This window comes from Sorex fumeus, unplaced genomic scaffold (genome assembly GCF_029834395.1).
Source record: "Sorex fumeus unplaced genomic scaffold, SorFum_2.1 ptg000128l, whole genome shotgun sequence".
NCBI lineage: Eukaryota > Metazoa > Chordata > Mammalia > Eulipotyphla > Soricidae > Sorex > Sorex fumeus.
In genome coordinates, this window is record NW_026606185.1 from 36,628,074 (window position 1) to 36,654,146 (window position 26,073).

The following is a 26,073-nucleotide window of genomic DNA, read 5'->3' on the forward strand; positions in this document are numbered from 1 at the left end:
TGGCTTGATTTTCATATCTTCTTCCACTGACTTTAAGATAATTTTTAAAAAGACGTGTTGAGGCTTCTGTATTCAATTTTTAAAAAGTTAACCTTCTATGGAGATATTTTGAAATTAAAATTTGTGCTTTGCTGACCTTCTCTTTTAAAAGTTATTATTAAAATCAAAAATTGAAGCTTAGTCTAAAGTATTTTGATACATTGAATATAAATTGAGTTCCAAAATTTAGTTTAATAAACATTTATATGTTAACTCCTCTGTCCCTGAATATGCACTTAAATCCCCAACATGCCATTTAGACAGATAGAAAATCCAGTATTTCAGGGTGATCATGAATTTATGATGCTAAATTATAAGAAACATGACTGGAGAGGAAGTGAATTTGATGTGTCCATGTAAATTTGCTGGGAAGATATGGAAAAACTAAAAGGGCATTTTGGAAAGGGACAGTCATTGAAACATATAAAGCAAGTTTATGTTCAATAAATTTTATAATGGCTCCATTGACTATATCAGAAATTGTGGCAGTCAGAGAAGCAGAGACTAGAAAGGGAGATAGAATCAAAATTTAATACTGATTTCTCTCTCTTTTTCTTTCTTTTTTTTTTTGGTCTTGTATAAAAAAGTCAAGCCCTCTTGTTACCCTTTCAGTGATTTTCTAATTAATTGTGGGGAACAGCACCCATAGTTCTTCTTAGCATTTAAATGTATAAATATGAACTCCAACAACATGTTACAGCTCTACCAGACTTTCAGGTTGAAATCTTGAACAAAAAGAGGAGAGACACCTTGGGGACTAAGGTTCGAATTGTCTTGCTAGAACTCAGTCCCACTTTCTCTCACCTTCAAAGCTGTCTTATGATTACCCACCATGTAATCTCTCTTTGTTCCCAAGTCTTCTATATAGACTGTTTTGGAGAAGGGGTTTGATAATCTGCATATGAGAGTAGAGGTAAATGAGCAACCAACATGGAGAGTTCCATTAACTGACTTTAAAACAGCAGATTAGCTTTTAACTATGATCTTGGCTTGCCTAGTTTTGGCAGGCAAGCAGCATGTAGACAGAAATAATATTTCCTATACTTTTGAAAGCATATCCTCATCTTTGGTTTTTCCATGTACAAAGAAGGGCAGACAGTCTTACAGGGTTTTGATATAAAAATATAAAACCATGGCATTCATTTTGTGATGATGCCAGTACACAGATAGAGGAATAGAGAGAAAAAGAGAGAAAACAACTCCTTTTCTTCAGAATGCCAAGAAGATATAACATTCTTAACTGCATATCAGTCTTTGGTATTTACTTGGGTAAAACATCTTTCCTGATTCCTCAGCTTCCTTGCTCCTGTTCTAATTTCACATAAAAGCATTGCCCTAGGGTCCTTGCTTTAACATTATTTTCTTCTTCAGCATTAATTTCAGAGACCAAACTCAGGCCCTTAGTTATAAATATCTAGGCAACTATTAAAAAGTTTTTTTTGAGGGAGGGTGGGGGGAGGGTTGAGCCACATCCATGTAGTGCTAAAGGTTACTCTTGGTTCCACACTCAGGAATCACTTCTGGTGGTGCTCAGGGTCCCATATGGGATGCCAGGAATCAAACTTGGGATTGGCTGCATGTGAGGCAAGAACTAGCCCCTGTACTGTTGCTCTGAGCCAAACTTCTTATTCTTTTTTTTTATCAGATAGCTATTCAGACAACTTCTTTGGGTGGGGGGCGGTGATCAGTAGACCTATTTTTATATTATTTATTTGTCACATGTTATGGATAAAATTGCAAAAATAGTAAAGGGGAAATTATGGGTGTCTCAGTGTATGGATCCACATAAATATACACAATCCAGCTACTTGGTGTGTGTTTTTAGATTCAGCCACTGTCTTCGTATATGTTGCAGAAGAATTGATAGGTTAACATTTAATGGTCTGTATTTGCTATTACATGTCTATCTAAACAGACTCTTACATATAATTTTCAGCCTATAGATTATTACATGTGAGCCCCACCCTGTTTTCTGATGCTAAGCGATTACTCCTAGTTCTGCACTCTTGCCTGGGATAAAACCTGGGTCCGCTGCATGCAAAGCAAGCACCCTGCCTGCTGTTGCTACTCTCACCCTGTCCCCCAAATAAATTTTTAAGCCAGTGGATCACTGACTTCCAGATTTTTTCTTTTATATTTACTTTGAGATTATAGAATTATTTTATTGGAAATAAATTATTAGGCAAAGATGGTTTGATACAGTGAAATAGGAGCAAATTTTAGAAGGCAGAAAGAGTTACAACTAGGGTTTCTGTACATGCCATACTTTGGGATGGAGTGTAAGCTAAGGCAGATTAGAGTTGGGTAAAAGAGAAATGAATAGTCTTGATGAAAGTGTCTCTGTACTCCCTGATATTGTGTTGAGTTTTATTGTCTTACACCTGAAATGTTGGGCTCTAAATTGAGTTTGTTGTTTTAAATAGTGACTCATAAAATTAGAACTCTAAATACACAACTATAAATATATGACTCACTGTTGACACAATGCAATAGTGATTTTTAGACCAAACTCTGCAGCGTACATGATTAGACCAAAGTATATAGCAAACAGAAAGAAATTTACATATATAATACTGGGTTTTCTAGGTTAGGGAGAGAGAAAAAGCTAGTTGTAAGTTAGATATTTAATCCTCTCAGTAGCTAATTGTCTAGTATTCATTCTACCAGATAATACAAGGGACATAAAAACTTCACATGTATACATTGTGTATTTGTGGTTTTGATCCAGTTGCAATGGAAGTTTAACCAATGAAAGATGTGAATAAGAGCATTTTATAAGCAAATTGGTTTATTTGACTAGGTGCCTAATATATAGAAAACTGTGATTTTCATAAGCTCTCTAAAAGTCCATTTGGACAAGTTTACATTTGTCTGGGGGAAATGCTGATCTTAGAATATGAAATAAATAAAGCATATTTGCTAGTGAAACTTTCCTTTGGGCTGGGTTTGCTTTACTCTCATCTAGGTCTGTTCATTTGGAGTCATACAGCCTGCCCCATACCTTCCTCTTCCACTATTTGTCACACCTCATAGAATTTTAAAACATTGAAAAGTCCATCTAGGTAATCTTTAGGAAAATATACTTGCCTTTAAAATGTAAACCGATGATTATTTCTAATAGTTCTTCATAAGTAAGCTTTGGCAAAGTATTAACACATTTTTCTAGTAATCCAAGGTAAAAATGCCTTGGAGCCATCGTTTTACACAGGCTGTGCTGTAAAGTGTTCTGTGACTAGAACATTTAGACTGTTTAATAAAAAATTTCATATAGTATCAAATAGGGAAAAAATCCTCACTTGATCTTTAATTCAAGGATTTTTCTCACTGTGCCTAGAAGCGAAGTCTTTTGGTGCTTCAACTTTTGTATTTCCTGGAACAATCACTCTTGTACACAAATATCCTTTTTCCTATGTTAAGAATAAACTGATCTCTTCTCCTTGACCTTACTGACTTTTGTGTTCCTATACCTTCAACATAATTCACCAAGTAAGTCAGGCTTCTGTAGATACTGAATTTTCTGCACTATATGTTGACTTAGAAGCTAAATAATTTAAGTGGGACATTAAAGAGCATGGCTTTAGAGTCTATCTCTACTGTAACTAAGTGTGCATAAGTATATGAATCTTTCTGAACTCTTTAGCTCTGTCCCACAGGGAATTGATATCTTTCCGTTTTGCAAGAAAGTTGAGAAGATAAAATGAAATCATGTAATGGAAAGTACCTAGTATAAATAGCTGCTAATTACTGTATCCTCTATATTTGCTTGCTTTGGACTACTAATTACTTTCTGTAAGATTGACTTGACTCAATTTTCCTAACCTTCACATTCCTAAGCTGCATTATCTTCTCTAGGCATTATATGCTTGAATCCATCTCAAGCAGCTTAAGTGTGTGTAACACCTTATACCTGCTTGTGCGTTTTATGTGAATTGTCACCCCGATCTCCCCCATTCTCTCATAGGGCTCAGCATACTCTTAGGGACATGTGGCCAGGCCATGCATAAGTTAGTCCCTGAGTTCTTTCACAGGCACAGCAAAATGTTACAAAAGAAGTGGAAGAAGACATTCTCTTTCATTTTTCTCCATTTTTTTCTACTAGAATAGTTTTTACTCCTTCCTTTAAAGCTTATATTCCTCCCAAATTGCTGTTCATTGTAGAATTTTCTTGGATTAGTGTAACCTTGATGCCCTTAAAAAAGTTATATTTTGAGCCTTTGCAATATGTTCGGAAGTTATTTTCTTCTAACTTCGTCTTGCCTCCTGACTTTGACATCTGCCTTCATTTGGCCAATAATCATAGTGCTTCCTTGCTTAAATTTTCCAAATAACTGCTTTTTTCCTTGGGTGCATGATAAAGGGGCTGCATTATGCATCCCTGCCCAATGCTCTCCAGCGTTAGAGTTGTTAAAATGAGTTTCTCCAAAGGAGAATTTGAGGAAGACAAAATAAGAGTTCTAGTTTAGCTACTGCATGAGTTTGATAGAAAGAACGAGTTACTATGCTTAACCATGCCAGTAAGACAGTGTTGTTTTCTTTTCTTCTCCTTTTTTTTAATGTGGTCCCTAGAATAGGCAACATGAAATTCCAACTCTGGTCAAAATGGTAGGTAAAACTGTAATCAACAGAAGGTGTGGTTTTCTTGAAGAAAGTTTGAAATTGATACCTTGCTCTCAAATTAATTTTCCATGATTGATGATTTGGCTAGTAGAAAAGTGTGGGGGCAGTCAGACATATTCTATAGAGGAAATATTAGGAAATAGAAGAGTCTTGTGCATCAAGTTGATAGATTAAAAGCAATTTCATTAATTTTTGCTTCATCAGAATACTGTGTATCGCCCAGTCCCTTTCAGATTTGAAAATATCTGCTGCTTCCCAAATCCTAAGGCAGATACTGTGCTTTAAAAAAAGTTCATACAATAGCCATATGACTTAAAAATTATACTCAATTAGTGGGTAAAGAAGCAGAGGCGTATAGAAGTTAAATGTAACTGGTCACACCATTATTACATGATCCCTTCTCTTCAAATCTAGATACTCTTCCTTTTACTGTGCTATTTTGCTTTATTTTAGGTATCCATTTTCGATTGGAGAAAAGCTCCAAGTGAGTTAATTACAGTGGATATAAAAAAAGGAATTCAAATTAGTAATATCATTATCTCTCTCTCTCTCTCTCTCTTTCTAGTTTGTGCAAAGCAGGTAACTGATGAAGCATCTTCCACTCGAGATTCAAGCCTTACTAACACAGCCGTGCAAAGTAAATTAGTGTCTTCCTTTCAGCAACACACCAAAAAGGCTCTTAAACAGGTAAGACAGCTGGCATTTGTTCTTTGTCCTTTGGTTCTGCCTACTTAACGTAATGGGTGTTCTGTGGATCAAGTAAAATGAGTGAGAAACTAGCAATCAGAAGGCAATAGAAATAGCCTGAATTCAGCCACTTTCATAATGTTAGAGTAATTTTAATCTTTGCAAAATGCTCAGAGAGATTTGACTGGGGACTTTAAGGTAAAATGGAAGAGGGAAAATGCTTTCTAAAATATAAAAACTTATTGAGGGTGTGTGTGTGTGTGTGTGTGTGTGTGTGTGTATGATTTATAACAAACATACTGGGTTAATAAATGCCACTGTATTTTCTCTATTGAGAAATAATTTTAATTATGAATAATGTATAAGAGACATTTTCATTTCATGATCTCATGTTAATCTGGTACTTGATGTAAAAAATAGGTTTTTTTTTTCCCTCATTACTGAGAAGAACAAGAGCTGTGACTTACTAATATATAAACGACCCATCAGTGCTATCTGGAGCTCAGTGGAAGTTGATTTTGCAGTATCATCTTCATATTACATAAACAGTCTTGACCTCTGGTGCCCTTGTCCTGAGGTGTTAGCAAACGATTGTGGTTATAAACTTATACTCTAGATTCTTATCCACTTGAATTAAATCCTTCCCACGCTATTGTGTGTTTCTAGGCAGGCTGCTTCTGTGAATTTTACTTTTTTTTTTCTTTTTCTCTAGAGAATGTGGGAAATAATAGTACCTTTTACATATAATTATCGTGGAAATTAAGTGAGGTGATACATTGGAAGCAGATGGCAGCATTCCTGGCATAATAATTGCTCAATTAATGTTATCTGGGCTTGGAAGGTGGCTATAAGGAGGCTAGAGTATGTACATTGCATGAAGGAACTTCAACTCCAGTCTTTGGCACTACATGGTTCCCTAAAGCACCACTGGGAGCCACCACCGAGTGCAGTGTGTGTTAGTCTCGGTGCACCACTGGGTATGACCCCAAGCCCAAAATAGATAAATATTAGGTACTGCTTGTTGCCATATCAACCAATTCTAAATTGTACAGGGAAGATAAAGGTGAGATATCAGGGAGTCATGAAGATGTACAGCAGGAGGGGCACTTGCCCTGCGTGCAGTTGACTCAGGTTCAATCCTCACTACCCTTTATGTCCCTTGAGCCCGCCAGGAGTGATTCTGAATGCAGTCAAGAGTAACCTCTGAGCTCTGCTGAGTGTGACCTCCCAAACAAACAAACAAACAAACACACAAACAAACAAAAAACAAAGGGGAAAAAAACAGATGAGATCATATGGATAGGGAATAGGTGCAGATAATACGTGGCAATGCTAATTTTTTTTAATGGAGGATTTATTTTAAACCCTGAAGTTGTGGTTCCACTTGTTTAGTTTCTTTCCTTTTGCATTTTAAAAATTTATATCTTTCTGGGGCTGGAGCGAAAGCACAGCGGGTAAGGTGTTTGCCTTGCACCCAGTCAACCTGGGTTCGATCTCCAGCATCCCATATGGTTCCCCAAGCACTGCCAGGAGTAATTTCTGACTTCAGAGCCAGGAGTAACTCCTGAGCATCGCCAGGTGTGACCCAAAAAGAAAAAAAATAAAATTTATATCTTTCTCTGATAGCCCCACCGTTCAACCCTTGTTTTCCGCCTTTCAAGTCTAGGAATATAGGTATCACTCTAGTGATAAATTTATAATTAAAGGTAAAGGTAAAGGTAAAGGTAAAGGCCCTCCCGTTGATCGTCGATTTGCTCGAGCGGGCCCAGTAACGTCTCCATTGGAGACTTTGTTGTTACTGTGTCTGGCATATTCAATACTCTCGGTAACTTGCCGGGCTCTCCGAGAGGGGCGGAGGAATCGAACTTGGGTCGGCCATGTTGACCACTTGTAAGACGAACGCCCTACCCGCTGTGCTATCGCTCCAGCCCTAAATTTATAATTAGGACAGAGAAAATAGTTTTCATTGTTGTAGAAGTCCTACCAACTTGTAAACCTTCTGAATATTCATACGAGTCCCTTAGCTTTATTCTTCTACTTTAAACGAAGAAAGGAAGGGAATAAAAAACACTTTTTTTTTCTTTTTGGTACTGAGTTTTGTTACTTTCTATTTGGAATTTATTACTGAAATTTTCCATTTTTTAATTTATGGATGTTATGTGGCAAGATAGTAAATTGGATTAGGAGTTGCCATTTATATTGTTTGTGTGGAATCGTTTAGATACCAAGAGGAAAATTGAATTCATTGTTCAGATCCGATTTTAATTGATGAAATAAAGGGTGGATAATGGTATAAAAGCTAGGAAAAGGCTTATTCAGGCGGTTAATAGTTTGTAGGTAATAAAAAACTAACCAAGATAGAACAATGGATACAAAACTGAATGTGGATAGTAGTGGTATTTAGGCAACTTAAATGAAATGAATATTTCTGGAAGCTTCTGATGTAGAAAATGTGTACACCATGAAATCTCTTTGTATATGAATGCAGTGATGGGGATTCCAGTCTCTGCTTTGTCATGTCTCATTATTTTTTACTTTCTTCATTTTCATTTCATGGTAATTAAACATTTTTTACAACTTCTAAAACACTGCACACATTTGAGTTAGTGGTTCTTAAGATTTTTGTTTCGTTGTGCCGCATGTGTTTATGGGAAGTACCACTTGCTTCCTACATACCGACCTAGACCCAGCTGAGTAACCTGTCTGATAAGCTTTTTAAAGTCTTAGAAGTGTTATTTATTCCGATTTTAAAAATTCCTTTCATATATCCTAGTAACAAATTAGCTACCAGTAGAATGTGGCACAGCATATAACAAATATGCTAATGTTTGATTAATAACCAAATTCATATTGGAAATACATTTAGAAGAAAAGCTGTTCTTGCAGAATTTTGCGCAGATTCCTTGTAATTGCTGAATTTCTTAAGACAGCATTTCAAAAATTGACTGAACTTGCGGCATTTTAAATTGTAGCCGAATCAGCAAATCTGCAGCTTTCTTTTCTTTTGGATAGTTTGGATTGCTGTAACTACATAGAATTTTTTGTGTTCAATGTATGTTCATGTATAGATAGGTGTGTTGTGGTTATAAATAGTTTATAATATATCGTGTACAAATTATATTGTTATAAGCATAAGGCAAGGTAAATAACTTTAGCAATAAGTTTGTTAGCTGACATTTGCATTTCTGAATTCTAAAACTTATGTTTCATGCTTTACATGTACTATGCCATTTCATTCTCTTATGAATCTTTTAAAGCATCTGCCTTTTGCAAATAAGCAAACAAAGGCCCAGAAATATTAGATAATTTGCTCAGGATCACCCAGTGATAAAATCTTAGAGCTGACTTTTGAACCCAGGATCCTCATTTTAGATTCTGCCTCTTACTTAATACTTTCTTCAGCATATAACCTGTAATAGGGCAGCAGAATTTTTGACAATGTCGCACTGTAGCACTTTCCTCCCGTTGTTCATCTATTTGCTCGAGCGGGTCGAGTAACATTTCCATTGTGAGACTTGTTGTTACTGTGTTTGGCATATCGAATACTTCACGGGTAGCTTACCAGGCTTTGCCATGCGGGCGAGATACTCTTGGTAGCTTGCCGGGCTCTTCAAGAGGGGCAGAGGAATCAAACCCAACTCTGCCGGGCTGGCTGCGTGTAAGGCAAACGCCGTACCACTGTGCTATCACTCCAGCCCTATACTGGGAAATTTTCATTTATTAGTATTTGTATACTAAGCAAATAGATGGACAACAGGAGGACAGTGACAATATTTGTATAGATAAGAAAGTAATAGAAATTAGTCAATATCATTTATGAACACAAATTATTTATATTCAGTACCAACACATCTTAATAACAAGCATTCATATATATTAGCTCTTAAAATTTTCTAAATATATATTTTAAATTAAGTTTTAATAGTTTGATTAGACATTGACCAATACATATATTTAGAAGAAAAGAAACAAAGCAAAACTCAGAATCCCAGGGGGAATGGAGGGATAGTAACTGATAAGGTAATTGACTTTTATGTAGCTAACCCAGATTTGAGCACTAGTACCTCAGAAGTTTCCCCAAGCTCCACCAGCAGTTATTCCTGAGCACAAAGACAGGAGTAAACCCTGAGAACTGCTAATATGTGACTCCAAAAGCAAAATCCAAATCAAACAAACTCAAAGCCCAGTAGCTTTATAAGGCTAAGCATAGTGAAGAATATTCACTTAAAATTAATTTCCATGCAAAATGCACTAGCCGTTAATCCCCAGATCTGAAGCTGCCATTTCTCCACTCCCACCCCCACCTAAACATGCAGGGTCTGCCAAGGGCCGTTTGGATATTTATAACATTATTCACAGGCCATATGATCCTGGCAGATGGGACAAGGACAACTGATGAGATGCATACGTGTCTGTGCTGTCACGTACCAGGACCACACTCATGATTTCATGGGCCTTATACGCCCCATGTGCTGGACATTCCCTCCTCCAGATACGGAGAGTGGGTTGTCTGCTTTGTAGTATTATTGATTGCAGTCTAATTATAGGTTGGACAATATGGAAGCTATAATGGCCTTGGCTATTGATACAGAATATTTTCACTGCTCAAAATATTTGGATCTCTTTTCCTTTCTGTATTCAAAAAGTTAGTTGAAATCATATGTTGTGTATAATTGCATGAATAATATATCGCTATTTCAGTAGTACTTTTTTTTCTGAATAAGCATATTCAGAACACGCGTATTCAGAAGCCTCTGGAGAATAGCAGATTGCTGATCATTACCTAGTTTCTGATCTCTCTACCTTGTTATTTCGGTTGTAATGAGCCTAAAAAAGTAGGAAGTGGTTGAAATTTGAATTTTAAAGAATGACAATTAGGAAAGATTAAATTTTGTAAGTTTTAAACAGCAAAGGCAAATGAAAGATTTAAAAAAGAGTAATTTAATTAAGAATCTGCCTGCATGAGAGGTGACAGAATGGAGGAAGAAGAGAAGTTTTCCATGTGGCACTGTTGGCTTATTTGACTTCATTATTTATTTAGGGTGGTAGGATTTATTCAGAAAGTTGCAAAACCTTTTGCTTCATCTTGCATCTCAAATGAGACACATTCTTGGATTCCTGCTTTAGCTTTTTATGTTTGAGCAATATTGTGAAATTGTGAAGATTAGTTTTGTGATAGCAGTTTCTGAACATGGACTTTGACATTTAGAGTACTACCAATGAGTACTATCAATGAGTTCCCGCTCAATGCAAGCAGCTGTTTGATGCATGTGCAATGATTACAATTCAAGTGGAACACCGCGTGACATTTTTAGATTTTTCAGTGAAGGACTTTCTACATTGAGGGCATTCTTAAGTTACTTCGCTGATCTTATTTCTTTATTAAAATAAAGTAGGTATTTCTTGTTTAAGGCAATTCCTGGTTAACACAAAAACCACTGATTTTAGGTTTTATTTCCTTTTTCTTTTGGTTATAATGAGAACCATTTGTACTTTTAGAGTCGTCAGACAAGCTTTCTGCTTAAAAACAAAAATGTTTATTTAAAGGGCTTTTAACAAGGAGCTATTGCAATACCTCTCTAGAGAAAAGCATGCTCAGTCTATATCTTTTGATTTCTCGCTCTCTTTTTATATACCAAAAGCAAGAGTTGTAATTGATACATCAGATGATTTTTGCTTTTCCTAGACCTGCTTGGCTTATTTATGTGTTTTCTTTTAAAATCAAACTTATTTTCAAGTTTATGCCTATCCATTTCTTTCATATAGAGTGGTAATTGATATTTTTTTAAATTTTTATTAGTGAGACACCATGAGGTACAGTTGTAGACTTACAAATTTTGGGCTTGGGTTTCAATTATACAGTGATCAAATACCCATCCCTCCACCAGTGCCCATTTTCCACCACCACGATTCCCAGTATTCCTCCCACCCCCATCCCCCCATCCCACTCTGCCTCTGTCGCAGGGCATTCCCTTTTGTTCTCTCTCTCCTCTTGGGTGTTGTGGTTTGCAAAAGAGGCATTGAGTGGCAGTCATGTTTGATCTATAGTCTACTTTCAGCATGCTTCTCTCATCCTGGGAGGATCCTCCCAACACCCTTTATTTGGTGCTCCTTTCTCTGTTGGAGCTGCCTTTTCCCCTAGAAGCGGTTAGAAAAGATAAAGTCAAGAAATTTACATACAAGTGGTACTACATGGAAAGTATCATGTTAAGCGAAATGACTCAGAAAGAGTGGGATAGACATAGAAAGATTGCATTCATCTGGGGAACATAAAGTAACAAAATAGGACACTAACACCCAAGAATGGCTGAGATTAGTACCAGGAATTTTGCTCCATGGCTTGGAGGCCAGCCACACATGATAGTTTTTTTTTTTAATTAGTGAAACACCATGAGGTACAGTTGTTGACCTTACAAGTTTCTGTGCTTGGGTTTCAGTTATACGATGGTCGAGTGCCCATCCCTCCACCAGTGCCCATTCTCCACCACCAATGATCCTAGTAACCCACCCACCCCTCACTTTACCCCATCCCATCCCACCTCTGTGGCAGGGCATTCCTTTTTGTTCTCTCTCTCCTTTTGGTTGCTGAGGTTTGAAAAAGAGGCATTGAGTGGCAATCATGTTCCGTCTATAGTCTACTTTCAGCATGTATCTCCCATCCTGGGAGGATCCTTCCAACACCCTTTACTTGGTGTTCTCTTCTTTGTCTGAGCTGTCCTATGCAGCATGTGCGGCTGGCCTTCAAGCCATGTGAGGCTAATGGTATCTCCAAAGACCTGGTACTTATCTTGACTATCCTTGGATGTTAGTCTCCTATTTTGTTACTTTGTATTCCCCAGATGAATGCAGTCTTTCTATGTCTGTCCCGCTCTTTCTGACTCATTTCACTTAGCATGATACTTTCCATGTAGTACCACTTCTATGTAAATTTTATGACTTCTTTTCTAACAGATTCATAGTATTCCATTGTATAACTGTACCACAGTTTCTATAACCAGTCATCTGTTCTCAGGCACTCAGTTTTTTTCCAGATTTTGGCTATTGTGAACAGTGCAGCAATAAACATAGAAGTTCAGATGTCATTTTGGCTATACTTTTTTTGCCTCTCTAGGATATTTTCCCAGGAGTGGTATTGCTGGATCAAATGGGAGCTCAGTTTCTAATTTTTTGAAAATCATTCATACTGTTTTCCAAAAGGGCTGAACCAGTCAGCATTCCCACCAGCAGTGAAGGAGAGTCCCTTTCTCGCCACATCCGTTCACCAGTTGCTCCCCTTTTTTTTGGATATATGCCAGTCTCTGTGGTGTGAGGTGATATCTCTTTGTTGCTTTGATCTGCATTTCCCTGATGATTAGTGATGGAGAGCATTTTCTCGTGTGCTTTTTAGCCATTCGTATTTATTTTTTGAGAAATTTTCTGTTCATTTCATTACTGGATTTTTTGATGGGGTTGGATGTTTTCTTCTTGTGGAGATCAACCAGTGCTTTGTATATATCCTTGATATCAACTCCTCATCAGATGGGTGTTGGGTGAATATCCTGTCCCATTCTGTAGATTGTCTTTGTATTCTGGTCACTGTATCTTTTGAGGTGCAGAAGCTTCTTAGTTTAAGATAGTCCCATTTGTTTATCTCTGTTTCCACTTGGATGGTCTTTGGAGATACCATTAGCCTCAAAATCGTGGAGGGTTTTGCTGACCTTGACTTCGATGTATCTTATGGATTTTGGCCTGATGTTGAGATCTTTAATCCATTTAGAGCTGGCTTTTGTGCATGGTGTTATGTCGAGGTCTAAGCTCATTTTTTTTTGCATGTGGTTGTCCAGTTATGCCAGCACCATTTGTTGAAGATGCTATCCTTGCTCCAGTTCACATTTCTTGATTCTTTATCAAAGATTAGCTGTTCATACATTTGGGATTGTGTGTGTGGATATTCCACCCTGTTCCATTGGTCTGCAGACCTGCCTTTGTTCCTCTACCATGCTGTTTTAATTATTACCGCTTTGCAGTAGAGTTTAAGGTTGGGGAGGGTAATGCCTCCCCACGTCTTTTCCCCAAGAAATGCTTTAGCTATTTGTGGGCATTTGTTGTTCCATATAAGTTTCCAGAGTGCTTGATCTATTTCTTTGAAGAATTTCATGGGTATCCTTATAGGGATCACATTGAATCTGTATAATGCTTTGGAGAGTATTGCCATTTTGACAATGTTAATTCTTCCTATCCATGAGCAGGGGATATGTTTCTATTTCCTCATGTCCTCTTTTATTTCATGGAGTAGTGTTTTGTAGTTTTCACTGTAGAGATCGTTTACCTCTTTAGTTAGGCATGTTCCGAGGTATTTGATTTTCTGGGGCACGATTGTCAATGGGATTTTTTTTCCTATCACTTTCTTCTGTCTCATTTGTGTATAGGAAGGCCATGAATTTTTGGGCATTAATTTTATAGCCTGCAACTTTACTGTACAAGTCAATTGTTTCTCAGAGTTTCTTGGTAGAGGATTTAGGAATTTTGAGATATAGTATCATATCATCTGCAAATAGTGAGAGCTTGATTTCTTCCTTTCCTATCTGGATACCTTAAATGTTACACATAGTAAATCCTATGAATTCTCTGTAATTTGGGATTGAGATCATTACATATGGAGGCTCTTGGAAGCTGTGTTCTTTTACTCAAGACTATTTACACTGCACGCTGGCTTTGTTTTGTTTTTGGTAGGTGAAGGTGGTTATACTTGGCTGTACTCTGGGTTTACTCCTGTCTCTGTGCTCAGGGATCATTCTTCCATTCTCAGGGGACTGTATTTGGTGCCAGGGAACAAATACAAGTCAGCTCTGATGCAAGGCAAACTCTTTACTCCGACATTGTCCTTCCAGCTTGTGAATATTTATTTATTTTTTAGGATTTTATACTGCTGCTTTTTTCCTTTGAAATTGTTGGAGTTAATGTGTTTCATTATGATATCCCATTAGCATTCCCAAGTACACCTACAACTTAAATAGTAAGCAGTACCACATATTTCCTCCAAAGATGACTCTTAAGCTAAAACAGTAAGATTTCTATTGATATCAGTATCACAATGAAAATGCAGTAGTTTGATCAAGAGTGGCATCACACACTAACTTTAAGATATTATGTGTAGAATAGCAAAAGACAACCTCCTCAAGCTGTTCCAACAACAAAACCCTCCCCTCACAGGGTACCCTCAGAACTAGCCTCCTATAACCCTCTAATGTAGGTTCCCTTGTTCTGTTTTCTTAGTTTACTGAAGTAATTTTTATTTTATTTTTCAGGCCATATGAAATCCAAATTTTACTGATTACAAGTTAAACTGCATTTAACTTTTAATTATATTTTTAAACTAATAGGTGCACTCTTATTCTCTTTGAATTTCTCAGAAGCTTAAAATTGAGGATGAGTACGCTGAAGGGATGTGCTAGACACAGCCTCAGAGGATTGACTGAAGGGTCATATGACCTGTGGGCCATGCCCCAAAATCTATACAAAATTTCCTGCTTAGAATATCTTACCAATACAAGCTCTTGTCTCTGTGTTTTACAGGAAAATTTTCTCCTGTAATTTTCCCAGAGTGACTCTCCTAGTTAAGCCTTGACTCTAAAACCCAGGTTTTCTTTTTTTATGGAGAGGGTGGTTTGTAGCCACATCAGACTGTACTCAGAGGCTCCTCCCAGCTTGGTGCTCAGAGCTTTCTCTGAGTGATGCTTCTAGGATCATGTTGTGCTGGTGATTCAACTGGTAAATCTCATGCAAAGCAAAAGTCTTCGCCTTTGTATTCTTTTCCTGACCTAGAACCTGGTTGTACCTTCTTTCTTTTCCCTATTCTTTGTAGTAAAACCAGCAGTGCTTAGGGCTTACACTCTTGGTTCTGTGCTCAGATACCAATTCCAGATAGTACTCAGGGGTCTGCCATATGCAAGGCAAGCACCCTATCTGTTGTACTACCTGTGGCCCAAAACCCTGTTCTTAATAAGTCTTAGTCATTAAGATGATTAAGCCAAATAAAATAGAGGAATAACTTATAATAATAGATAAAGCACTGCTAAGATAAAAGAGGACAGAAGGAAATGGAAACACAAACTCTCTCATGGATTGGGAGGACTAATATTGTCAAAATGATGATTTTTCCCAAAGCACTATACAGATTTTGTGCAGTTTTATAAAAATACTTATGGTATTTTAAAAGACATAGATCAAATACTGCTAAAATTTATATGAAATAATAAGTCCCTCCTCAAATAGTGAGAGCATTCTTTGGAAAAAGGAAGATGGGAAGGAAGGCTTCTGTCTCTCCAACTTCAATCTGTACTTTAAATTCTAGCTCTAATCTAAAACAGCAAGCTACTGGGATAAGGGCGGACTCTCAGGCCAATGCAATAGAATTAAAATCCGGAGACAGAGCCCTGGGATATGGGTAGTTGATCTTTGATAGAGGAACACAAAATATGAAGTGGAGCGAGAAAGCCTCTCCAATAGATGATATTGAGAAAACTGGCTGGTTGCATGCAAAAAAAAATTGAATTCAGACTCATTTCCAATACCATGCACAAAAGTCAAATCAAAATGGATTAAAGACCTTAGTATCAGACCTTAATCCATAGATTATATTGGGAAAAGCATAGATAGAATACTTCATGATATTGACAAAGCTTAAGGTATCTTTAGTGATTGAATGGAAATGGAAGCAAAGATAAATGGGACTGTATCAAATTAAGAAGCTTCTGACTACAAAGGAACTCATGAACAGAATAAAAAGATACCCCACAGACTGGGAGAAAATATCTGTCCACCACTCATCTGACAAAGAGTTGATATCCAAAATATGTAAATAAATCATTGGTGAAACTTTACAAGAAAACAAACAAAAAAATAAAATGAAAACACAAGTGTGCCCAAAAAATGGGGGAAAGATATGAACAGAAACTTCCTCAAAGAAGAGATACAGATGGCCAAAAGATGTACGAAGAAGTGTTCTGCATCATTTTATCATCAGGGAAATGAAAACTAACACAACAATGAAATAACGCCTGACACCACTGAGACTGGCGCACACCACAAAGAATAAAATAGTGTTGGGTAGGAGTGATAGTACAGTGGGTAGGGTATTTACCTTCCATGCAGCTGACCTGGGTTTGATCCCTGGCATCCATCTGGTACCCCGAGCACTGCCAGAAGTAATTCCTGAGTGCTGAGCCAGGGGTAACCCCTGTGCATCTCTGGGTGTGACCTAAAAAGCCAAAACAAACAAACAAAAAAAACCAGTGTTGGCTTGGATGTGATTGGGGGTTGGGTGGATGATCCTCATTCACTGCTAAAGAGAATGTTGACTGACCCAGCCTTTTGGGAAAGCAGTAAGACTCTTCTTAAATAGACTAGGAATTTAGCTTCCATCTGACCCAGCAATTCCACTTCTTGGTCTACCCCAAGAGCTCCAAAGCTCTGTTCAGAAAAGATACTGCATTCCAGTGTTCACTGTCTCTCTGTTCCCAGTAGGTAAAACCTAGAAAGAAATGCAGTGTTCATGATAGCCAAAACCTGAAAACAACCCAAGTGTCCAAGAACGTATTACTGGTTAAAGAAAGTGTGGTGCACATACACATTGAAATACTTGTCAGCTTGAAAAAAAAAAAAAGATGAAATCATGCTGTTTACTGCTACCTGAATGGATCTGGAGATTATCATGCTGAGTGAAAGCTAGACAAAAGGAAGGGCGCAGATACAGAATGATTCTCTCTGTGATATGTGAAGAAACATAGGAGGAAAATAATAAGTGCCCAAAGGCAACCAACGCTGAGAACTAGTCTTCAGAAGGACTCTGTGTGGGGGGTGGGGCAAGGGCACCAGCAGTGGTGGAGGGAAGCAGACCCTCAGGTGGAAGGTGTGACGCTGGAACCTTTTATGTATGAAACCTTACCATCAGCAGGATTGTAAACCATGATGTCAAAACAAAATTCAATAAAAAAAAGATACTTCTGCAGCACACCCTATTCATCTGAAGATTGGCATATTAGAAAAGGGATTTTAAAATTTTTGTTGCCCATTTTGCGGTTTTCAGGTTCCACCTAAAGGTGTTCATGGGCTACTCTGTGGGCTTCATAAACAGGAGACTGTGGTGTTGGGCATTGAGCCAGGTTTAGCCCAATGGGAAGATTATTATCCCTTTATTGTGCACTGGTCATGCTCTTTTATTTGGAGAGATGAGGAGCATTGGGATTGATGTTTAGTATGCATCAAAGACCAGTGGCCTCGGCCTGAAATTTCTGCATATTTTTTGTTGTTATTTAAAAGTAGAAAAGCTCAACGAACAGCTCTTGATCGTATTGTTTCACCTGAGTAGTTCTTTTATAGCACACCTAACCCCCAAAGCAGAATATGTGCATCATTGTCTTACTTTAACATTGTGGTCCAAATGACATTAATACAGCACAGCGGGTAGGGTGTTCGCCTTACAAGCGGCCAACATGGCCAACCCGAGTTCGATTCCTCCGCCCCTCTCGGAGAGCCCGGCAAGCTACCGAGAGTATTGGATATGCCAGACACAGTAACAACAAAGTCTCCAATGGAGACGTTACTGGGCCCGCTCGAGCAAATCGACGATCAACGGGAGGGCCTTTACCTTTACCTTTACAGTTTTTTTAGAGATTGTGAGGAGGTATGCAGTTTACATTTGAGTGGTTGATATACTGATTGGTGCAGAAATTAAATGGTTTTACGTAATGAGCAAGAAAAGAAAATTAGAACTGACCTATTCGTGTGCATGATACAGACACTACAAGAGGCCAGGATTCAATCTAAGGCAAGAACTGATAGATGTCCTGTCTTGTGGACAGAAGTGACAGAGTGCTTTAGAGTTGCTTCAGAATAACCTGAGCATCTCCACTGAGTCAGCATTCCTGCCCCTTTCCATGCTCACTCTAACCGGATTAGAGTTTGCTTTCAGTTTACAGACTCAAATTATTCTATTTCCTGCGTAGTGAGTTAGAAGCTTCAAGGTACTTTAAAATTACATCTTGAATGACTATAGATCTAAGTTAATGTGATCAGATAAATCTTATAGTAGAACTCAGATGGACCTCCCAGTTTACCCAGTAACCCACTGCTTTTCTATGGTGATTAGTATAAAGGAAATAAAGTAATCCTGTCTTTTAAATTATTTGCCCTTAGAAGTGTTATTCAGAGTCCAATATTACAGCTGTTTTTCAGAGGCAAAAGAAAAATCTCATCTTCTTTACACAAATACTTTCTTTTTATGTTTGTTTTTGTTTTTGTTTGGGGGCAGTGGTCAGGGCTCAACCTGGCTATGTACTCAGGCATTACTGATGGCTGTATTCCCAGGACCAAATTCCATGCCAGGAATCAAACTTGGGTTGGCTGTGTGCAAAGCAAACACGCTACCTGCTGTAGTAGCTCTCCAGACCCTCAAATATTTTCTTATATGGTGGGCTTTTAGTTTTGCTCACCTACCAGCACAAAGCGATTTGTTTTATTATTTGAAAATTGCTGTTTTAAGACATATTGTTATTGGGGGGACAGATAGTATGGTGGGTAAGGCACAGCCAACCATATGCTACCCCAAGCCCACCAGGAGTGATCCCTGAGTGCAGAGGCAGGGATAAGCCTGAGCACCGTTATGGGTGTGCCCTCCCCCCCTCCCCATCCCCCTCTCCCTCCAAAAAGGGAACAGAAATGTCGTTATTCAGAAGATGACTTAAAGCCCCAGGACAAGTCTGAGGCCCAGTGCTTCATTCTGGGTGCTACTGCCTGGGTCTGCGGACCCCTCACAGTGCCACTCCCTGAGACCCTGGTGAGGGAAAGAAATACATTATAGCCTCCATATTTTCTGAGTAGGAAATGATACATATTCAGAAAAAAAGAAAGATAATTGAAACAATTTTCTCAGTATTTTTTATCTTTCTTTCACCCTAGCTTGACTTCAACTTCATACTTTAAAATTCAGAACAATGAAGTTATCATTGTTTTTTATTATTATTTCTGCCCTATTTCATTTGTTCAGCTACTGAGTTTTCCACTTAGTTATAAAAAAATGGAAGAAAAACATTGACCTGAATTATCTACCACAAATTCTCCAAAAAAGGCATGCCATCTTTGATTTCATGATTTTAACTTCCAGATCTTTCATGTTTTTATCTTCACCTTTTATAACAAGTGTTCTCTAAAATAGACACCTTTACACTAACAGCAAATGAATGTGGTTTTCTGAGGTTTTATTTTTTTTAACATTTTGGTTGGAAGCCACACCCTCATTGCTGAGGACTCACTCTTGGTGATGCTTTAGTCTGTATGTGATACTGGGACTGAACTGGGCTCAGCTGCGTGTAAGGCAAGCACCTTATCTGATGTTCTATCTTTATGGCTCATGACTCTCTTTAAAATGTCACTTTAGATTATCAAGGAAAGTATTTAAAATCCATGAGTATTGATAGGTTGTCAAAAATTGATCACGTCTTGTATAGATTTTATTGTTTTGTGACGTTTTCATCACTGTATCACTACATCACTGTCATCTCGTTGTTCGTTGATTTACTCGAGCAGGTGCCAGTAATGTCTCTATTCATCCCAGCCCTGAGATTTTAGCAGCCTCTCCTTACTCATCTTTCCCAACAATTGAAGGCTCTTTCAGGGTCAGGGGAATGAGACCTGTTATCGTTACTGTTTTTGGCATATTAAATATGCCACGGGTAGCTTGCCAGTCTCTGCCCATGCGGGCAGGATACTCTTGGTAGCTTGCCGGGCTCTCAGACAAGCTATTCCTCTGCCCCTCTGGGAGAGCTCGACAAACTACCAAGAGTATTTTGCCCGCACAGCAAAGCCTGACAAGCTACCCCGTGACGTATTCGATATGCCAAAAACAGTAACAAAAAGTTCACAATTTGTTGTGAGACCTTACTGGTGCCTGCTCAAGCAAATCAATGAACAATGGGAGGACAGTGCTACAGTGCTTTATTTATATTTATATAAATATTATGTATATACATATTTCTCTCTATGATTTGTTGCCTAATGTCTGAACCCCATCAAATACGGTGTGGTAATTGTGGAAAATGGGTAGAAAGTGTTTTATGAAGCAGCCGCGTGCTCTAGGAAGTGGCCTGGAGCATGGCAGTGGTTGGATAGTGGAGGTCGACTGTTGGGTCTGGGTCCCTTGGGATGGAGAGTGCTCATACCCGCCCAACTCTGCAGTGCCCTGAGCCTGTCTCAGAGTTTTTCATAGTTTTTCATTGTGGGAAAAAATGGAATTAATTGTAATTTGGGCTCGTTCGAGCAAATCGATGAACAACGGGAGAACAGTGACAATTGTAATTTAACTCACTGTATTGCCTTATTTTTTAATTAATGGATTGATAGGTTAATGTCTTTAAAATGCTTTGATTTTACACAAGGCTAGAGAGATTTATGTAATAAAATGCATAGCTTTCTGAAAGAAAGGATAAATGTCTTAGGTTATGGAACATATGTTCTCATTAAATGTTAACAGCAATTTAAGGGTGAGGAGGATGGCATCTTTTTCATCTTTTTATCTTTTGTCCACCTCTCCATGCACACAGAGTTGGTAATTTATGAAAGCTCAATAAATAGAATAATTGAAGAGACAATGTCCTGCCATTAGGACCAGTGTCTTTTCTGAGAGGTTTTCTAACCATTCACTCTCTTATCTGGCTTTAAATTTCATCAGAAAATACCTTCTTATAAGTGGTATTTAATTTTTCACTTCTGTAATTATTTGATTTCTAAATCTTACAATCAACAAGTTGGACTTTCAGCTATATCCTTTGCAAATAAAAAGATACTGTTTCTGGCAGCAAGGGGATATACAGTCAGGCAGTATTTCAGAAGCTTGTGAAAGCTGTTGGTTGAAAAAGATTTATCAAGTAACTAAAACGTTATAAAATTGGCAAAAATGACACAAATCCCGGAATAAAAAGGTTCGAGACCATCTGTGGTCAGCCTTTTAACCTTTTGAGGTGTGTTAGTATTCCTGTAACTGTGAATTTAACGATTCTTCAGTTTCATGTGCTTTAGAAAACCCTTTTTTATTACAGGTAATTTTCTGGATAAAGAGATCAGCTTGATAAGCTCTATTTCAAAACTTTTAAATGCCTTTTATTACATTATCATCACCATGCTTGACTCATTTATGAAACACAAAGCACTTCCATTTGGGGAGATTTATTCTCATATCAGTTTTTCCCTGGATTTGCCAGTATGCCGTCATGTTCGTGTTCTGAAGGTTAATGCCCAAAGTCAAGCAGACAGAAGCCAAGTGCTGCAAGGTTTCCAAGATTAGGACTGATTCCCTTCACAGAAATAAATGATTCCTGCCATGTTCAGTGATTTTGTGCAGCGCTCCCCACGGCTGAGTGAGTGCATCAATACTGTAGTCCTTACCTGCTGTACATACTGATGACACTCGGTGTTAACTTGATTGACTGAGCAGTGCACTGGAGAGGACGCACCTGCAAGAGAAGTGCAGACACATATATTTTTATCCTGGTCTTGAAACATTTATTTTACATTCATTTTACTTGGGAGTCATGGTCTCAAATTCCTTGAGCTCTCAAGCCACACTGCTAAGGTAGAATAAATCTTGAAGTGCTGCTTTGTTTTCAGAATTATATCGAAAATGTTCTCAGGCTTCTACCCTATGCCAAAGTCTGATTTTAAGCTTTTCAGGGAAAATGGCATAAAGGTGACTATTAAGAATTCTGATAAATTAGTGTCTCTTCAATTTAAGTCTCTGAAGTTCTTTGTAATGATGGGCAACTGGATCATTTAATTCAGTCAAGGGAAAGAATTTTGACTCTGTCTTTATATCTTATTGTCATGTTTTGTAGGCTTTGAGACAGCAGCAGAAACGAAGAAATGGAGTCTCAATGATGGTAAACAAGACTGTTCCTCGTGTTGTTTTGACACCATTAAAGGTGTCAGATGAGCAGTCGGATTCACCTTCAGGTAAAAAAAAAAAACAAAAAACACAAAACCTAAATGATCTTATGCTTGACCAGTTTCTTCCCAGAGAAGATCTCCTCACTGACAGAAATGTCAGGAATTTTATCAGAAACTGAATACTATTTCCACGTGATTTAATTTTTTTATTACTTTTGAGTCTTTTCAGTGAATCAAAAATAATAGGATATTTTGTGCTTAATGCTGCTTACTCATCATCAAAATACTACATTTGCTAATGTCAGTAGACCTAAGAAACTGAAGTAATACTAGGTGAATTGTTTATGTTGTTACTTTTGGCTTTTGTTTGGATGTTGAACTCTAATGGTGGACCACATGCTGATGTGGAATGCCATCAAAAGCAGTTCTTCTGTGAGTGTGAATTTGTTTTTCCGGTCCTCTGCTGCAGAACCAGGAATCCTTTATTAGTTTTTTTTTTATTCTGGCAACATTCTTCTCACCTCAGTGCTGTCCTGACCTTTTCTTTTAATTTTCCTTCTATCACTTTATCAGCTATATAGCATTCTATTTATTATAGATTGATGTTTGCATTTGCTGTTCTGCCTTGGACATAGTTATTTATAAAGGTCTGATCTCTTCTCTCTCTCCAAATCACCCTTTTTCCTTCATCTCTCTGTTTCTGTCTGGCATCATCTTAAATAACATAGTGTTGTTGAAGCTTATTTGTGTATTTTTAAACACGAGCTGAGTGTTTCTTTTAAAAACTATCAGATCAGTGAATGTGTTTTTGACTCCACTATTAGGCCATCTGTTCTTGCTTTTTGTTCTCTTTGATTGATTTATTGGGCTTTTTCTTCGTTATAGCCAGTGGAAGAATCAGATTGTGGCCAAAGGTAGTGTATTAACTCTTTGAAAAGGAGATTATATCTATGGTTTTAAAAACAATTTTAGATTTTTCTTTTCAAAGACAGCAAGAGGAAGATAATGACATAATAACCATTTCCTTTTTTAGGATCCGAATCTAAAAATGGTGAAGCAGACAGTTCAGATAAAGAAATGAAACATGGGCAAAAATCTCCCACTGGAAAACAAACAAGTCAGCACTTAAAACGATTAAAAAAGTCTGGTTTAGGTAAGTCTTCAATAGACAATGGCATTTCACATTTTGCAAAGTTTTATTTTTTTGAGTGAAATTATGGAAAATTCTCAGAACAGTTTAATACAAGGAAATTTAAAATTATTTCAGTCAGTCTATACCAAAATGGTGGTAATTAATGGAACATACAACTGAGTATACTGCTAAATTTGTGAATTGTATTGAATGAATCAGCAACTAAAGATAAGATTCAAATTATATATATATGTACTTATATAATTTATTAATTATCTGTCAAGTTATAATTCTCTCTAATGTGCAATGATTTGTTCTTGCATCTTGATTTCACTTTATTGGAATATACTGTATAGGAGGAAAATGAAACTTTTATAAAACGTTTCATGAATTGGAGAGCACATCGTCATTAGGGGCTGCTGCAGTAAAACTGATTTTGTCTTACTTTTCTTCCATACTGTTTGAAGGGTCCAGTGGTGTTTGTCTGAATAATAGTGTAAAGTTGCTCAGCAATGTGACTATTTGTCCTTGGGTCTTGCAAGTGTGCACCAGGTTTAGTCTTGAAGATTCCCTTCTTGATAAATTTTCATTAGAAAGTCAACAACAACAATAAGGGAAATTAAAATATGAAAATTAGCACTGTCACTGTAGCACTGTCCTCCCATTTGTTCATTGATTTTTCTCGAGCAGGCCCAGTAACGTCTCCATTTTGAGACTTGTTACTGTGTTTGGCATATTGAATATATCACGGGTAGCTTGCCAAGCTTTGCCATGCGGGTGAGATACTCTTGGTAGCTTGGTAGTTTGCTGGGCTCTCCGAGAGGGACGGAGGAATCGAACCCAGCTCGGCCAGGCTGGCTATGTGCAAGGCAAATGCTCTACCACTATGCTATCACTCCAGCAATGAAAATTAAATATATGAAAATATACCTATCTTGGGCTGAACATTATAACTCTTGACTGATCATGCCTGTTGGGTATCTAGACTTATTGACTTCATCCCACTCCATTATTTCATCTCTGAATGAAAATAATAATGATTTGGATCATTGTGATATTTTGTAAAAGAGTACAAACTACAAAAGTATTGATTTGAGTTTATTATAGATCCAATGTCTTTCTTGGCAACACAGAGCAACATTATATTCAGAGTTTGCTTGTTTTAAAATTTAAGATTTTAACCCATTAATATTTTAGCAAAGATTTATTGATTGCCTGTATTTACCAGGCATTTTGCTAAATCTTGGTAATATTTTTAATAAAAACTACTCGAATACAGATTTTATTTTTTAATTCTCTATGTCAAAATGACTTGGTTCGCATAATGCCTAAATGATGTTACAGTTTTGTTTAGCCTAAAATGTATAACTAAATGTCTGTTTGTATATAATAACACTTAGGTGATGCATTTATGTCAATATGTGCATTTCTCTAGTCTTCAGAGTCTTGTAATCATTTTAATAAGAATAGTTTCTGAAATAGCAAACATAAGAGTGATATGTAAAGAATGTGCTAAAATTCAATTTCCCCTTTTTGTAATAGTATGTTCTGATACTCTAAGAAAAAGTCAGTGACCTTCAGTTAAAAGCAGTCTGCTATTAAACTCACTAGTGTCATGCTGAATCATCAGTGCAAGAAAATTCAAGGTTCAGGGAATTCCCTGATTAATTACTTAGTTAGCTTCAGGACTGGGAGGACTTTGTCAGGGTTTTGTCTGTACTCAATTCTGGGATCTGTGTACTCTATTATTGGAAACTGAGAGTCCTGTACACCCTGGAACACATTACATACAGCGGGAAGGGCGTCTGCCTTGCACGCAGCCAACATGGCCGACCCGAGTTCGATTCCTCCACCCCTCTCGGAGAGCCCGGCAAGCTACCGAGAGTATTCGATATGCCAGACACAGTAACAACAGAGTCTCCAATGGAGACGTTACTGGGCCCGCTCGAGCAAATCGACGATCAACGGGAGGGCCTTTACTTTACTTACTTTTATTATGCTGTCAGAGTATTCCAAGTATGAATTATAGAAAATGTAAACGATGATAAAGGAAGCCACTGTGATCGTTAAAATCACTTAATCACTTAATCACTTAACTTCCCGTTAGTTGTCGAGTTGTTCGAGCGGACGCCAGTAACATCTCCATTTGTCCCTGTCACGTGCTAGTGTAGCCCAATGGCATCTGTTTGCTCCGGGAACATGAAGGGCCTCAAACCGATCGTTCATGATCTTGACGAAGAAGTCTGACCATCCGGTAGGTGGGCGGCCACGCGGTCTCTTGACATCCCATGGAATCCAATCAGTAACAGCTCTAGTCCAACGGTCGTCTTTAAATCTCATTACGTGACCAGCCCATCTGATTTTCGACACCTTGGCAAATGAGACAGCGTCCCTGATCCTTGATCATCGACGGATGTCAGAACTCCGGATTCGTTCTCTCATTTGAGTGAAACGTGATATTCCAAGCATAGCTCTTTCTATTCTTCCTTGGGAGACCTGAATGGCGTTCTCATCTTGTTTGCGTAGGGCCCAGGTCTCTGAGGCATATGTTAATGCAGGAAGAACAGTGGAATCAAAGAGATGTGCCCAGAGCCGGAGGTTCTTCATCCACTTAGCTATTTCTTCGACGTTCTTGAAGGCGTTCCAAGCTGCTCTCTTCCTCCTGCGCAGCTCGGGTGCCA

The 26,073-nt window shown here is 37.8% G+C and overlaps 1 protein-coding gene across 1 annotated transcript in view; it reads left to right on the plus strand.

Moving 5' to 3' along the window:
- The window catches only part of ASXL3 (ASXL transcriptional regulator 3), a 178,150-nt gene that overhangs the window by 78,913 nt on the left and 73,164 nt on the right, over positions 1-26,073 (plus strand). The window contains exons 5-7 of the mRNA XM_056138275.1: positions 5,222-5,343; positions 22,209-22,326; positions 23,294-23,413. Coding sequence (XP_055994250.1) covers positions 5,222-5,343; positions 22,209-22,326; positions 23,294-23,413 — 360 coding nt within the window. The remainder of the gene's footprint in view (positions 1-5,221; positions 5,344-22,208; positions 22,327-23,293; positions 23,414-26,073) is intronic.